Genomic DNA, 13075 nt, shown 5'->3' on the forward strand with positions numbered 1-13075 from the left:
TATATATATATATATATATATATATGAGGAGGGTATGGAAATACAGGAGGATCAGTTAATTATGATTTAATTCAACATATTCCCCTTTCAGATTCATACAGCCATGCAACAGAACTTGGAAGGTTGGTACTCCAACCAGGCCTTTCATAATACCCTTAAAGCCAGAAACTCTTCAGCACCCAATCGTATGTATGTATGTATGTATGTACGTACGTACGTATGTATGCATGCTTGTATGTGTGCATGCATGTATGCATGTATGCATGCATGCATGTTTGTGTGTGTGTGTGTGTGTATGTCTGTATGTGTGTGTGTGTGTGTGTGTGTGTGTGTATGTATGTATGTATTCATTTATGTAGGTATAGATTTAGGAATACCTCAACTGTAGTCAATTTATCTGACTTTACATTGGTCTCAGCTAACATATTTAAAAGCATAAAAAAAACTTTTGATAAAAAAGAAAAACAAAAAACACCTAAACACCATCACTGAAGTGGAAAATCAAATGAAATACATTGAAAATATGGACAAACCAGATATAAGCTAGGAATTTGTTTTTTAAATGTTTTTTCATGTTACTTCAATGTTTCAAGTTATATCACTTGTCTTGGAATCAATTACCAACATAAATTGAGGTATGCCTACATATATATGTGTCATCATTATCGTTTAATGTCTGCCTTCCATGCTGGCATGGGTGGATATGTGTGTGTATGTGTATATATATATATATATATATATATATATATATATATATATATATATGGTGTAAAAATACAAATGGCATATTTTTTTAATAACCCTAGAGTAAATGAGGAAATTAATGTTAACCTTTTCATAACCTGATTTCTAATGAAAAAATAAACTCTCAATGAGTTGCAGTTAATTTTGACAATAATGAAGAAATTGGATGGATTTAGTAAAGTAACTAATTTTATCATTATTAAATTGGTGTTTGGAACATAACTTAAAAGATTCTCACAAGAAATTATGAGGGAAGGCTATATTGAAAATAAAAAACACTTTAAAAGAAGTTTATTATTACAGAAATAGATATAGTTTCAAGTGGGTTATCAAAAGAGTTAAGAAATAGAAAATGTTTTGAAAAATTCTAAAATGTTTTGTGCATCATTTTTTCTTTTTACTAATCTTTATTTTATTAGAGAGAGAATGAAAGAAAGAGAGAGTGTGTGTGCACGTGCGCCCATGCATCATCATCAGTAAGCATTTGTTTTCCATGCTGCCATGGGTTAGGCAGTTTGACCAGAGCTGGCAAGCAGGAGAGTTGCACCAGGTTTGAATCTGTTTTGGCTTGGTTTCAAAAGTTGGATGCTCTTCCCAATGCCAACCATTTTACAGAGTGTGCTGGGTGCCTTTTACATGGCACCAGTACAAGTGCTACAACATGGTGCTGGCATGAGAGCTTTTTACATGGCACCAGCACAGGGCTCTTGCAGGCCAATCCCCTTCAGGGGTAGGGGGTAGCATTATGTGATAGGAACATTTCTTCTACAAAAAGTTTGGTCTCATGGATCAAGGAGAAAATCAGTATGTGGTAACTCAACCTGCTAAAAATAGCAACTAAATTTCCTTCAAAACAGACCCATAACTCACTTGAGACTATCTCTGGTCCTATATTATACAAAATTGTTTATTTCAAAGTGTTCCCCCTTTGTGACTATATTTCTAATGTAATTTCTGTGTTTCATTAATATTCAAAATAATCCAAAAAAACATTTACCAAAAATAACTTTTGTTATTGAATTGTAATTCCAAAGTTTTTAATTAAAATGAACAATTTAAAATGAGAGACGGTTTTGTATCATAAAATCAGAGAACTAGGCAGCAAATATCAAAAAGGGTTAAATTTAAAGTTCCTATAATGATTTTATAATTCAGGCTAAGATGCGAAATGCTTGTGACCCTGAGATACCTGCTAACGATACGGAAGGGTTTCCAACATTGCTATGGATTTAGAAGAGCTTGCAAAACCTTTAAGTAACTCCTGCAGATTTTACGTGGGACAAAGCATCTCTGATATTTATTTCACCACTCACTTTCAGGATGTGGTCCAAGCACCAGCTTAATAATGAAAAAAAATTATTATTTTAGTATATACCACTACGGTGGAGGCGCAATGGCTCAGTGGTTAGGGCAGTGAACTCGTGGTCATAGGATCGTGGTTTCGATTCCCAGACTGGGTGTTGTGAGTGTTTATTGAGTGAAAACACCTAAAAGCTCCACGAGGCTCCGGCAGGGGATGGTGGCGAACCCTACTGTATTCTTCCACCACAACTTTCTCTCACTCTTACTTCCTGTTTCTGTTGTGCCTGTAATTCAAAGGGTCAGCCTTGTCACACTGTGTCACACTGAATATCCCCGAGAACTACGTAAAGGGTACACGTGTCTGTGGAGTGCTCAACCACTTGCACGTTAATTTCACGAGCAGGCTGTTCCGTTGATCGGATCAACTGGAACCCTCGACGTCGTAAGCGACAGAGTGCCAACAACAAAATACCACTACATGTTTTGATTATTTTTAAAAATCCATTGAAACACACAAGTAGTGTATTTCTTCATTAAATATAATAATGAAAGGGTGAAAAAGGAAAAAAACACACTAGACACTGTAATTGATATACAAAAAAGACAGGGCGGTTATGCCTAGAATGTTTTTAATCATACAGCATCTCAATCAGAGCTAACCTGGGGTTAAACAACAATAATAAGTTTGATTTCATAACCCTAAACATGTTCCAGGAAATTGCACAGAGCATCTTTGTGGCTGCTTGACTTGCTAGAAATATCAGCTAAATGGCACAAAAGAACAAGAAACACTGTAATCCTAAATGCAGCTAAAATGATAGGATGATCAAGGCAAGAATTCATTTGATCAAAAGGACCTTTGAATAGGATTGACTGGGGTTTATCAAACAACTCATACAAACAATATAAGCTGAGGAAATTTCTATGCAGCCACCTGAAATGCTAGAAATACTCTCTCAAATCACATCCTACTGTTTTAATAAAAAAAGGGAAGATACATTGGATGATGCAGTCCTGCAAACATTGTACATAAGAAATAGATTGGATGGTTATAGTTAGAACGCCTTTTATCATGAATTTATTCAGTATAAGCCGATTTGAGACAACAACATAACAACAAAAACAACAGCTCATACAAACATATCAAATAGTAAAATATAGAAACCAATAACAGACAAGGTGCAATACAGAGTTTTAAGAACTATATAAATAAGAGGCTTACATTTTGAGATGAGTTAATTTTCTCTGTGAGGACTTCATTTGCCACTTTGAGCTCTTGGTTCACTTGGTTAGCATGATCTAAGTCCTGCTCCATTTTGGCAAGGTCTCTCTGGCTACACTTGATCTCCCGATTTGTCTGAAAATTTTGAAAAGAAAAACTTTGCGTGTGACATGTGTGATTGAATTTCTGCTGAAGGGAATGGAAATTTCTGGAAATCACCAATTCAACAGAAATAGGAAATTCTACATTGATCATTTGGTCTGTGAGAAATAGCTGCCACCTCAAATCATTAACTTCTTCATCACTGTCATCAACAACATTTTAACTCTTTAGCATTTAAACTGGGTATATCTGGCCAAAATTTTCTACTTGTTTTAAAATGCTGGGGGAGTAGCAGTCAGCCACACACATACACACACACACACACACTTATGCCTATGTATAAATGTATATTTTCCTTAAGATAAATTCTCCATCACAGAATTCAAGCCTTATCATTAACATGGTAATCCCAAGAATCTATGTGAAAGAGGAATTTTGTGTGTATCCTCATATATGCTCATATATGTGTATGTAGAAGTACTTGCACTCATATAATGAGAATGTATATATCTTTATAGATATACAAGTGTGTGTGTGTGTGCATGTGTGTCTGTGTATGTGCAATTACTTTTTCTGTGTGTATATGTCCATTCTAAAAATTTTACATGGAGAATCTTTGGAATGTATTATAAATCATCACTGAATACTAATCAATTTATGTGGACACTGCAAATTAGATTGCTCTGTTCTTTCTTTCATGTGTGTGTGAGAGAGAGAGACAGAGAGAGAAAGAGAGAGTTTATGTATGTATCAATGTACAAACATACATATGCCTGTATATGCGTCAAAATCAAATGTAAATGTATCCTGTATTTGCAAGGGTTTCTCAAGAGCTTTAAGCAGATGATACGAGACAAATCCTTGTATTCATACTATGTTTGTAAGGTTTCCTCTTCAGGGTCTGAAAATACTTCAGCTCTGATCAGTTACTGAATCTCTCTACAAAGCTTAAGTGTGACCTACTTTGAAGAGCTATGATGGTGTGCTGCTGTTGCATACACAAACATTTTGTGGCTACATCCCAAAGAAAGCCATCCAGTATGATGGACGAGGATTCATTCACCAATATAATACAAGTATCAGCTATTAGATGTATTGTCTCTTCTCACTGTATCTTCTACTGCTACTACAATAATTTCTACTCCTCGGTAACATTTGAAACCAGGTTCACCCAATGTACATGCCTATTTGTCTTGCCAAATCTGAAGTACTTCAACTTTAAATTCTTTGTTTTATTGTAATCTATTCCTTTCTCTCAAGAACTGTCATAGTTGGGACATCTTCCTTGCCAACATTGACAGGCATTATTAGCCCTTTTGATATCAAACTACATGTGATGACCCTTGGTTCAATGGTACAGGTTTCTTGTTTTAAAATGAGTTAAATTAAAACTTACATTAAAATTTCATGTTAATTTATGTAGTGAACAGTTTAATAACAACAAAGTTATTTTACCATATTCTTCATTATTTTCTAACTTAATTGTAAAGAAAAGAATGTGTTCAATAAAATTGTAGAATTTCAGGCTGAACATCATCCTAACCAGTCTGGGAGGATCTGCAAAGATTACAATACATGCTATCCCCACCACCTTAATATCAACTAAATAACAGTAAAGGAGCTATCTCTATGAGGTCACTCAACTTGCTAAAAATAATAACCCAATCTCTCTCAAATCATATCTTTTTTTTTTTTCTATTGCCCACAAGGGGCTAAACATAGAAGGGACAAACAAGGACAGACAAAGGGATTAAGTCGATTACATCGACCCCAGTGCGTAACTGGTACTTAATTTATCAACCCCGAAAAGATGAAAGGTAAAGTCGACCTCGGCGGAATTTGAACTCAGAATGTAACGGCAGACGAAATACCACTAAGCATTTCGCCCAGTGTGCTAACGTTTCTGCCAGCTCGCCATCTAAAATCATATCTTACTGATTAGAAAAGGATACACTAGATAATTAGACAATGTGGTTTTTGCTGCACTAAATGTATAAAAATACTGGATGGTCACAAATGGAATGTCTTTGATCATAAGTCTGTTCGATTAGAGGTAACCTAATGCTAAATAACAGCAGCAAGAAAAATCAAGGTAACAATCACAAAAATAGTAATATTTCTAAGAGTTATGGTATTCCTAAAAACTAGATTCAATAAAGAACATACAATTGACAGCATAGCTGCCAAAACACAGCAAAAAATACTTTTGAGCATGTGAATATATCTATAAACACACCCTCACCGCAGACAGCATGTATATATTTTTGCATTCACAAGCAAAAAAGAGAGTACTTGAAAGAGGTGTGTTAAGACCAGTGTGTGTGTGTGAGAGAGAGAGAGAGAGAAAGAGGGAGAGAGAGGTGAAAGAGACATAACTATATTTAATATATAAATCAATATCATTATGAATGGGCTAATACTAGTTAATATAAATAGATCTTTTATCGGATCAGATTCAATGCTGATAAGTATTCCTGTTGTTCAATCAATGGAACTACCTACTCATGAATTTATTGTGAATTTAGGTGGTTGAGTATTGCATAAACATATATATATATATATATATATATATATATATATATATATATATATATATATATATATATACCCTTATAGTAATCTTCAGTCAGATTCAATGTTATAATGTGACACAAGTCTGGCTTTTTGAACTTACAAGTAAAGTTTGTCTAATAAGCACAAATTTCCAGCTACATAGTTCTAACAAGAAATAGGCTGACTTGAGGCTATGGCAGAAGATATAAGATATTTGCCCAGTGTGCTGCACTGCGGGATTGAACCTAAGACCTCATGATTGAGGAGCAAACTTCTTAACTATTTAACCATTTGTAGAAACATACACACAAAACCAGATCTTTGCATTGAGACAAACCCTAAAATAGCTGTTCATCTCTTCCTTTACGCAACAATTCTCAGAGGCCCTAATAAGATCATGAGCACTACCCCTACCTCACTTTCCCCTCTTACTAAGCCATAAAAAAATAATTAAAAAATAAACACTCATTTTTGTATAAAAATAAATTTTAAGCATCAATGTGATAAGGTTGCATAGGGATTAATTTATGGTTATAAATATATCAATGTACATATGTTATGTACATATCATCATCATTATCATCATCAACATTAATGTCTGTTTCCATGCTGGCAGTTTGACTGGAACTGGTAAAGTTAAGGACGGCACCAAGCTTCACTGTCTGTTCTAGCATGGTTTCTACAACCAGATGCCCTTCCTTAATGTCAATCACTCCACAGAGTTGTTGTTGGCACTCCGTCGCTTATGATGTCAAGGGTTCCAGTTGATCCGATCAACGGAACAGCCTGCTCGTGAAATTAACGTGCAAGTAGCTGAGCACTCCACAGACACGTGTACCCTTAACGTAGTTCTCGGGGATATTCAGCATGACACAGTGTGACAAGGCTGACCCTTTGAATTACTGGCACAACAGAAACAGGAAGTAAGAGTGAAAGAAAGTTGTGGTGGAAGAGTACAGCAGGGTTCACCACCATCCCCTGCCAGAGCCTCGTGGAGCTTTAGGTGCTTTCGCTCAATAAACACTCACAACGCCCGGTCTGGGAATCGAAACCGCGATCCTATGACTGAGTCCGCTGCTCTAACCACTGGGCCATTGCGCCTCCACACTCCACAGAATACACTGGGTGCTTTTAACATGGCATCAGCATTAGTGCTTTTTATGTGAAACCAGCACCGGTATCAATTCTGCTGTGGCAGACAGGTCTTCTTGAGTACAACAATTTGCCAGATATCTCAATCCCTAGCCATCTCCTTCGTCAGGCTCAGTGTCTTGAAATCAGCCTTCAATAAGTACAGTAGAACCTCGCAGTATGAGTGCCCCATTGTATCAGTAATTTGCTGTATGAGCTGAGACACATGCAAATTTTTGTCTTGAAGTACGAGCAGAAATCTGTAGAACAAGCACACAAATCATCCCATCTTTAAGGTAATTCAGTTAATAAAACCAGTTTACATATTCCTTTTGCATTTTCTTTTTTATAATCGTCATTTTACTTGTAACTACACTTTATCTGTTTTAAAACCCACAAAAAAATTTTTTTGAGTGGTTTTTGGGGGGGCTGGAATGAATTAATTATATTTTAGCTAATTTCAATGGGGAAAAATTGATTTGTAAAACGAGTAAATCATAAGACGAGCTCAATCATGGAACAAATTAAACTCGTACTGCAAAATATCCCTGTATGTGAAAAAAGTTTCAACATCTTCATGTAAAAATCACTTCAAGATGCTATAAAATTAATTATATGATACAATTGACATTAGGAAGGACATCCAGTTGTAGAAACCATGCCAAATCAGATTGGATACTGGTGCAGCTCTGCAGTTTACCAGTTTTCAGTCAAACCGTCTAACCCATGCCAGCATGGTAAACAGACATTAAATGATGATCATCATCATCATGATGAAACCATGTAATTATAATATATACATAATATAACCATTTAATTGTAATTTACACAGTATAACTGACACTCAGTCGGTTATGACAGTGAAGTTTCCAGTTGATCTGATCAATAGAACGGCTTGCTCGTGAAATTAACATGCATGTGGCTGAGCATTCCACACACAAATATACCCTCAATGCAGTTCTCAGTTGGCAACTCCCTGAGTTGCCAGCTGGGTGGATGGGGGTAACAAGAAATAAAATGTCTTGCTCAAGGACACATGGCGACACTGGGAATCAAACTCATGACCTTATGATCATGAACCAAATACCCTAACCACTGAGCCGTATCCCTTCACTACACAGTATGAACGTGATATACATGTATATATTCAATTTGATTTAAAAAGTAATGCTATCATCAATGCAAGAAGCTTGTTTGAATTAGTTCACTTTGAATACGTTGCAAGTGATGGACTCTTGACGAAATTGCATACAGAGCAATGCACAGTTGTTGCAGTAGAAACATATGTTGGTCATTGTTTTATATGCTGTAGAAAACTTAAATAAAAAAGTTTTAGATGTGAATAAATCTCCACTCTGCTCTTGGTTTTCAATTATACATACATATATCATCGTTGTCATTGTTTAACATCTGATTAGTGTTCATCTTCTGTCTCCACACTTAATCTCACCCCTTATCTGCCCACCTAACCAGCCTCACTTCTCTGGTCCTATTCTTCCTCTGTCCACCTTCTGGTACCTCGAGAGTACACTCTGATACCTTATCTCCAACATCCTTTCTCCCATTCCTGCTAGGGTACCTAAATATATGCTCTATAGCAAAACGTCTGTTCCAGTCCTTTTTTCCTATTTTAGCCGCTCTACACATAGCTCAAACCCACCTCCTTCAACACTGCACCCCTACTTTGTCAAGTATATATAGTATAACTGACACTCAGTCAGTTATGACAGTGAAGTTTCTAGTTGATCTGATCAATGGAACGGCTTGCTCATGAAATTAAGATGCATGTGGCCGAGCACTTCACAGACAAGTATACCCTCAATGCAGTTCTTAGTTGGCAACTCCCTGCCAACCACTTTACAGTGTGGACTGGATGCTTTTTATGTGGCAGGAGCACTGGCAGAATCACCAAGTGACTAGCAAGACAAGGAATTTTGAGAGGGAAGGTTGCATTGGAGGAGGGGATCTTGTGTCAGATGATGAAAGATAGTTTGACAGAGAGACAGAAACAGGTGTTTTAGAGGATGTACATGGTTATCTGACCAGAGAGAGAAAGAGAGAAGAGCACAACACATCAGGGCCTGTCAAGAAACTCAGACATGCTTTTGTAGAGAACAGCAAAAAAATGACAGTTTCCAAAGCAAGTGCTTGCAAACCAATGCACGAGATACACACATGTAAACAACAGAAATATGAAAACATTAATGCACACATACATTCACAAACACACATGCACACACTGTGTGAGCTGGGATTCCTGTTGACATGCTGCTGATATTTAATAAAGTGTTAAATATTTAAGGTATGCAAATTAGTAGCACCAGTTCTTTGAAGCTACTGGATTTATTGTGTAGAGATATAGATTGGTCATGAGATGTAGATACCTCTGATGAGGCCCCATAAAGGATTGAAAATTGGTTAAGGTTATTCATCACATTTTCAATCTACTGAGAAATAGTTAAATTTGCCACGCTCATAAGTCAACTTATTACATAGCTTTACATATGTACATGCATGCATATACAATTGGCTTCTTTAGGTTTCCATTTCCCAAATCCACTCACAAGCCTTTGGTAAGGCTGGTAGGCTATAGCAGAAGATATTAGCCTGCCCAAAGTGTTATGCGGTGGGACTGAATCAGAAACCACAAGTGAATTTTTTAACCACACAATTATGCCCACACTTAATATGTGAACATAGTATATATTGTATACATAGAAATTTACATAGCTTTTTTTTCAGATAAGATAATGCAAGCAACTATAACAATCTACCACTTGTACTCAGATTGGGAACCTGACCTGCACCGATAAATCAAGTGGCCAAGTTAAACAGGTTCACAAATTAATACTAAGATTCAAAAACAATGATTTCTCAATCAGATTCCCACACTGTTTCTCTCATCCAAATTTCAATCATAACATACATTTGTTAGCTGCGAAGATGTTGATTAAATAGAGAGAGAGATAAAGTATAAGAAGAGAGGAAGAGGTGGTGATGTCTGATACTACTTTTTTTTTTTAATAATATCTCTCCATTATTCATAAAGATATATTGTCATTGTTTAGTGCATCAATAATTATGAGTTTAATATACTGGATGATAATAAAACCTTAACTATAAGACCATAAAATTTAAGATATACTGATGCTTTTAGCTTTAGCTAGAAACTAATTAACTCTTATTACAGTGAAAAGTAGACATATCCACTCAAAATTTCATTAGTCTTAATTGTAAAAGGCAATCTATAGATACTAATCAAACTTTTGTTGAGGAATGTCATGTTTGAAACTATTTTCTGTTGATATATGTTAAACTGTTGTGTGCGTGTGTGTGTGTGTGCACGCGTGCGTGCGTGCGTGTGCATATTTGTGTCTCCTTATCTTAACACTGCGTGACAGTTGTAAAATGTTAGTCGCTCTCATACAGGCTGTGTCATTCATTTCCAATATTCTAAAAGAACATGTCTGGTCATGGGAAAATATTGCCTTGCTTGGAAACAGGTGAGGGTTGGCAGAAGAAAGGGCATTTTATCGTAGAAAATTTGCCTCAATAAAATTCTGTCCAAGCCATGCAAACATGGGAGAGTGGAAGCTTAACTCTTCAGCATTCAGATAACTGTCAAATGTAATGCTTACTTCTTCACATTGTTTCGAATTAACTATGCATTATCTTGTCGCTTCAAGATTTCAATGATGTTATCGTTTATGTTTAGAATGACATCATAGGAAAGGTGTGAGAGGCCAGATCTGGCCAGACTGAACATAAAATAGGTAGAATATTTGGACAGGTATGGCCAGTTTCAATGCTAATGGGTTAAACAATGACGATGATAATGATGATGATGTTATAGCAATTTCGTAGTGAAGATAAATAAGAGATGTTTCCCATGGAGTTTCCATGAGTCTGGCTAGTACATGATAAAATCTAAGTAATATGTTTCCTGGGGTTAAACAACAGCAGTTTTCGTCCCAGCTGGAACTGCCACATTAGGTTGGCAACTAATCTTTACTTTAAAGTACTGCTACTGAACATCTCTCGTTGAGAGATTTAGGAACAATAATGTTTCTGTTTAATATATTATTATACATAGTATACACTTAATACATATTAAACATACATACATAGAATGAAAACAATTTCCTACTCACATTTTTGGTTAAAACCTCTTTCTCAGTTTCTAGAAGTTTGATTAGCTGTTCATTTTCTACCTTTTCCTTCAGCAGTCGTCTATTTTCTTCTTTTAATCTGAAATAATAATGAAATAATTCATAATTTTGATGTTAAAAAAAAAGAATGAATAATAAGAAATATTCAGGTGTTAGGATTTTTAAGTTTTTGACAATTTACATAGGATCAATGCAAAGAAAAAATATAGAGCTCCAATGTCTGCTTTGCCAAAGTTTCTAAGATTTGGATGCCTTTCTTAAGGCCACCCACTTTACAGGGTGTACTAGGTGCTTTTTACACAACACCAACACTAGTGAGGTCACCAAATAATGGGTAAACCCCCCCCCTCCAGTCATGTATGACCATAAGATTGCACCTAGAAAATTACTCTCCAAGGCACAAGTCCAGGCAAAGTTACCCATGCATACCAGCCTCCCTTCTCCATGCCATCAATGTTATCCAAGGGAAAGGCAAAGGCCGATACAGCTTGACACTAGTAACATTGCAACTCATTTCTACAGTTGAGTGAACTAGAGCAATGTGAAAATAAAGTGTCTTGCTCAAGAATACAACACACAGCCCAGTCTGTGAATCAAACTCACTACCTCATGACTGTGAGCCCGATGCTCTAACCAGTGAGCCATGCGCCTTCAACAAATAACTTGCATGATAAGACCACTTGACAAAGTAAGGGTGCAATGTTGAAGGAGGTGGGTTTGGGCTATACGTAGAGTGGCTAAAATAGGAAAGATGGTCAGGAACAGGTATCTTGCTATAGAGCAAATACTTAGGTACCCTAGCAGGAATGGAAGAAAGGATGGCAGAGGTAAGGTATCAGAGTGTACTCTCCAGGTACCAAAAGGTGGACAGAAGAACAGGACCAGTGAAGTGAGGCTGGTTAGGTGGGCAGATAAGGGCTGAGATTAAGTGTGGAGCAGACAGATGAACACTAAACAATGACAGAGGTCAAGCGTACATAGGGGTGGATACAGCGCGTTACAAAAACAGGCATCAAGGTCAGAAACGAAGGGGTGTTCAAAGGGAAAGTATGTGTTCATACAACATATAGTGGTAAGGGATGATGTTGGAGGTGCAGGATGGGTGGCAAAAGGAGTCGTTCCAAGAAGAGGGATTACTGGTAGCACAAAAAGGGGGAATATGTGCAGTTCTATTCTCATATAATTATAACAGTGGGGGAAACAGTGCTGTAACTAGAGGAGTGGGTCTTACGAAAGATGAGTTGCTGGGAAAGTTTGACAGGCACAAATTGATGGGAGGATGGACAGTGATGATGTGCTTTTAAAAGGTCATATCTGCTGAGATAGACGGATGTATGTGTGTATATGTTTGTGCCTCCTTTTCTTGACATCACGTGATAAGCTATAAATGAGTATCACTTTCATATAAACAGTGTCATTTCCAGTATTCTGAGAAAAAATGTCAGGCCAAGGGGAATATTACCTTGTTTGGAAACAGGTGAGGTTTGCTGATGGGAAGGGCATTCGGCTGTAGAAAATATGCCTTAGTAAATTCTGACCAACCCATGCAAGCATGGAAAAGTGGACTTTAAAATGATGATGATGATGATATATGTGTATGTGTTTGTGCATGTACCTGTGTAAGTATATGATTTAGTTAGCAAGTTAAAATATCAGGTTTCTTTCTTTATAAAATACTCTCCACCCCTATTAACTTTCATTTCCTCATTTCTCTTTCTATTTTTCATTTCCCTTTCTATCTCTCTCTACATTTTATTTTCTCCAATCCCCCCCCACTCTCTCTCTCTTTCTCTCTCTCTCTCTCTCTCACACACACACACACACACACACACACACACACACACACACACAC

General features: G+C 36.6%; 1 protein-coding gene across 1 annotated transcript in view; it reads right to left on the reverse strand.

Moving 5' to 3' along the window:
• Positions 1-13075, reverse strand: part of LOC106871706 (uncharacterized) — a 343416-nt gene that overhangs the window by 71107 nt on the left and 259234 nt on the right. The window contains exons 9-10 of the mRNA XM_052966754.1: positions 11206-11302; positions 3269-3403 (exon numbers count right to left, since the gene is read on the reverse strand). Coding sequence (XP_052822714.1) covers positions 3269-3403; positions 11206-11302 — 232 coding nt within the window. The remainder of the gene's footprint in view (positions 1-3268; positions 3404-11205; positions 11303-13075) is intronic.

The sequence above is a fragment of the Octopus bimaculoides genome, chromosome 3 (assembly GCF_001194135.2).
Source record: "Octopus bimaculoides isolate UCB-OBI-ISO-001 chromosome 3, ASM119413v2, whole genome shotgun sequence".
Lineage (NCBI taxonomy): Eukaryota > Metazoa > Mollusca > Cephalopoda > Octopoda > Octopodidae > Octopus > Octopus bimaculoides.